At 38.5% G+C, this 3,168-nt stretch overlaps 1 protein-coding gene across 1 annotated transcript; it reads left to right on the top strand.

Annotated features, from left to right (window-relative positions):
* The first annotated feature begins 16 nt into the window (after positions 1-16).
* Positions 17-2,631, top strand: LOC136815828 (uncharacterized). The gene is made up of 3 exons (XM_067072277.1): positions 17-862; positions 993-1,494; positions 1,677-2,631. The coding sequence occupies exons 1-3, from the start codon at positions 136-138 to the stop codon at positions 2,629-2,631; spliced, it is 2,184 nt and encodes a 727-aa protein (XP_066928378.1). The 5' UTR covers positions 17-135.
* Positions 2,632-3,168: the final 537 nt, after the last annotated feature.

Below are 3,168 nucleotides of genomic sequence, written 5' to 3'. Positions count from 1 at the left end.
GTCTCGGCGTATTCATCATCCAACAAGATCAAAATTGAAAAAGCCCACGATTCTATCCAAGACGTGCTGACGAAAATCGATTTCGCCAAACTTCAAAAGGATTTTGATACCACACTCGTCAATCAGTCAAAGTACATGAGAAGTTTCATGCGTCTTTTTGAAGTACTTCTCCTGTTCATTCGTGCATCGCGGGATCAACTGTGGAACCTCCACTTACAAACGTTACATTCCTTGTGTCCCTATTTTTTTGCTTTTGACATGCTAAACTACGCAAGAATGACACCGGTGTATCTATCACAAATGTTCGCTCTTGAAAAAGCTGACAAAGAAACATGGGAGCTTCTTTCTAATGGAGGGTTTTGCATCAACAAGTCGCACGTTCCATTCAGCTCAATCGGTGCAGATCACGGTATAGAACAAGAGAACAGAGCGCTCAAAGTTATTGGAGGAATACGAGGAATCGCTCACAACCAACAAGCCTTGGACGAGTATTTCTTAACTACAGCAGAGATGGGAAATTTGGTCGAAACATTTTGTGAAACTTTTGGCATCGAAGAAGATGGTGCTCGTAAAAGAGATGAGCATTACCAATTGTCTGGTTCGAAGAATGTGAGAGTCAGCTCAAATACAGAGAAGATTTCACGCGTTTTGGATGAGCATGAAGTGGTATTTAGCACAAAAGAAACAACGCCAAATCAATCAAATGAAGATAACACGGAAGCAGATAGTTTTGGTGACGGTGGTGATGTGTTCAATATCTTGACCAAGAAAGTTCTTCCTGTAAAGATATCGAAATCCTTGATCCAAATTGAAGAAATCGGTCAAAGTCGATACCGATCGTTTTTAACAGAAAAGCTCGAAGGTACATTTAAAGATTCACCTTAACATTTATCTCAACGCTCGCTTCTTGCTTTTTCCATAATAATTTTCTTTTCAGACTTTTTTTTAATTAATAGGGGTATATTCTCTAATGTTTGATTTTCAAATTTAAGGAGATGGATCAATATGGGATACAATAAAGAAGCAAAAGCTTGGAACCTTCGTCTCTAACAATAAATCATCAACAGTTACAATCGACAATCAACAGTTTACAATCAGAGAAGAGAGGAAACTCATGAATAGGTTGCTGGTCGCATCACGATCAAGGCCGGATATTGACTTGCGTGAATGTCTCGGGAAATACGAATTTACCGTCACTCCGCCCTCATTATTCTTTCCTGATGGAACATTACACCCAACGAAAGATAAATCGGTCATCGCTGACGAGCTGTACAAACTTCAAGACGACAAAACCGATGAACGCATGGATATGGTAGAACAGCCCGACCAACCTGAAAGTGATTTGGAAGAAGTAGTACGAAAGGTGGCTATCGTGGATGGAATGGCGGTAGTAAACAGAGTCGATATTAAGAAGAGGAATATCAGGAGCTGTGCTGACTTTGCAAGTTCTTTTATTGAAATAATCGACAACGACACACAGCCGACTTTGACGAAGTTCGAATCATTTTTGATGAATATAGATCTAAATCTCTGAAAAACAGCACAAGAGCAAACCGTACCAAAGGATGTTCCTCGGTGCATTACAAGGTAACTGATTCCACGCGAATCGAGCATCTTAGCACCAAGGAATTCTTAAGCTCAATCGAAACCAAACAAGAACTAACTCAATATTTAAGCTTAAAGCTGAGTGAGCATTTGGTGAAAGATTTTGTTATTGTTTTCAAGGAAACCGTCTTCTCAAATATCCCTGATCTTAATCAAGAATTGTTCATATACAACCACGAAGAAGCAGATACTGCAATCGTCCTACACGCAATCGATGCGTCAGCAAGAAAGGACTTCATAGAGCTGGTCATTCTTTGTTCAGACACCGACGTTTTGCTTATTCTCCTTCACTACTTCGATCGTATATCAAGTACCACCATCTTTAAAACCATCAACAAAGAATTTGTTCTTCGCGAAATCCACGATAGGTTATCCCCAGAGATTTGCAAAGGATTGTTAGGGTTCCATGCAATGTCTGGATGTGATCAAACAGGAAAATTCCTTGGCTATACAAAATCTTCTTGTTGGGAGATATACTCATCACTTCCAGAAGACGAATTGAAAGCATTTGCCGATCTTGGCAGCACCGATTTGTCACCTTCGACATTTGAATCTCTTGAGATGTTTGTAGTACGTCTCTACTGCCGAAACAAGGTACCAAAAGAGGTTAAGAATCTTTCAGATCTTCGATGGAGAATGTTTACGAAACAACAGGCCGACTCATCAAAATTACCGCCAACATCAGAGGCACTCCGACAGAAAATTCTTCGATGTCACTATACGGTTACGGTGTGGAAGCAGTCGCATATTTCATCTCAATCGCTACCTGACCCGACAAACTATGGTTGGAACGATGTTGTTGACGATGACCTGTTCGAACCAGTGACAACTGCATTGCTCCCTGCACCTAAATCGATTATCCAACTAACAGTTTGTGCATGCAAAACTACCAAGTGCGTCGATAGGCGTTGTAAATGCCATAAAAATGGACTGAAATGCTCTGAAATGTGCCAATGTTCAGACTGTGAAAACAATATCAATAATGGTTTAGATTCACATGATATTGACGATGATTTAGAATCTTAAAGATTCAAAATTTGCACATTTACTTCACTTTGTAGCATAATGTTTGTACAAACTAGGCCTTGCTTTACGTTGGGAATCCTGAAAGTATTTCATATTGGCGATTTTCTCGTTTGCTTTAAATGCTTTGAGATTAGGATTAGCATTGAGCTATATTTTACTGACCAAGCCATTAATTCTGAATCACTTGAAAAATGATCACCAAATTGTAACCAGGTTTTCAGATTTTGTGGCTTTCTAAAAAATATAAACTTTTTGAAAAGATTTGTCGAAATATGGCTATTTTGAAGACCAGAAGCTAAATTTCGATTCTGGTCTGTAAATTACTAATGCCTGAAGTTAAAGATGTGAAATTTCTCTGAAAGTTATATTTTTACAGTTGCACGTACTTGTACAAAATTTCATTACGTTATTATCTATAGTTTTTGAGTTATTGTGATTTTTGTGATTTTCTGCTCATTTTTAATCTGGTCTGTAAAATACCCCACAGACCAAAACAATGGCACCTATTAAATATCGATTCCTTAGTTACTGTACTTT

This window comes from Clytia hemisphaerica, unplaced genomic scaffold, assembly GCF_902728285.1.
Source record: "Clytia hemisphaerica strain Z4C2 unplaced genomic scaffold, Clytia hemisphaerica genome assembly, whole genome shotgun sequence".
NCBI classification, from domain to species: Eukaryota; Metazoa; Cnidaria; class Hydrozoa; order Leptothecata; family Clytiidae; genus Clytia; species Clytia hemisphaerica.
This window is presented reverse-complemented; position numbering and strand designations above follow the sequence as displayed.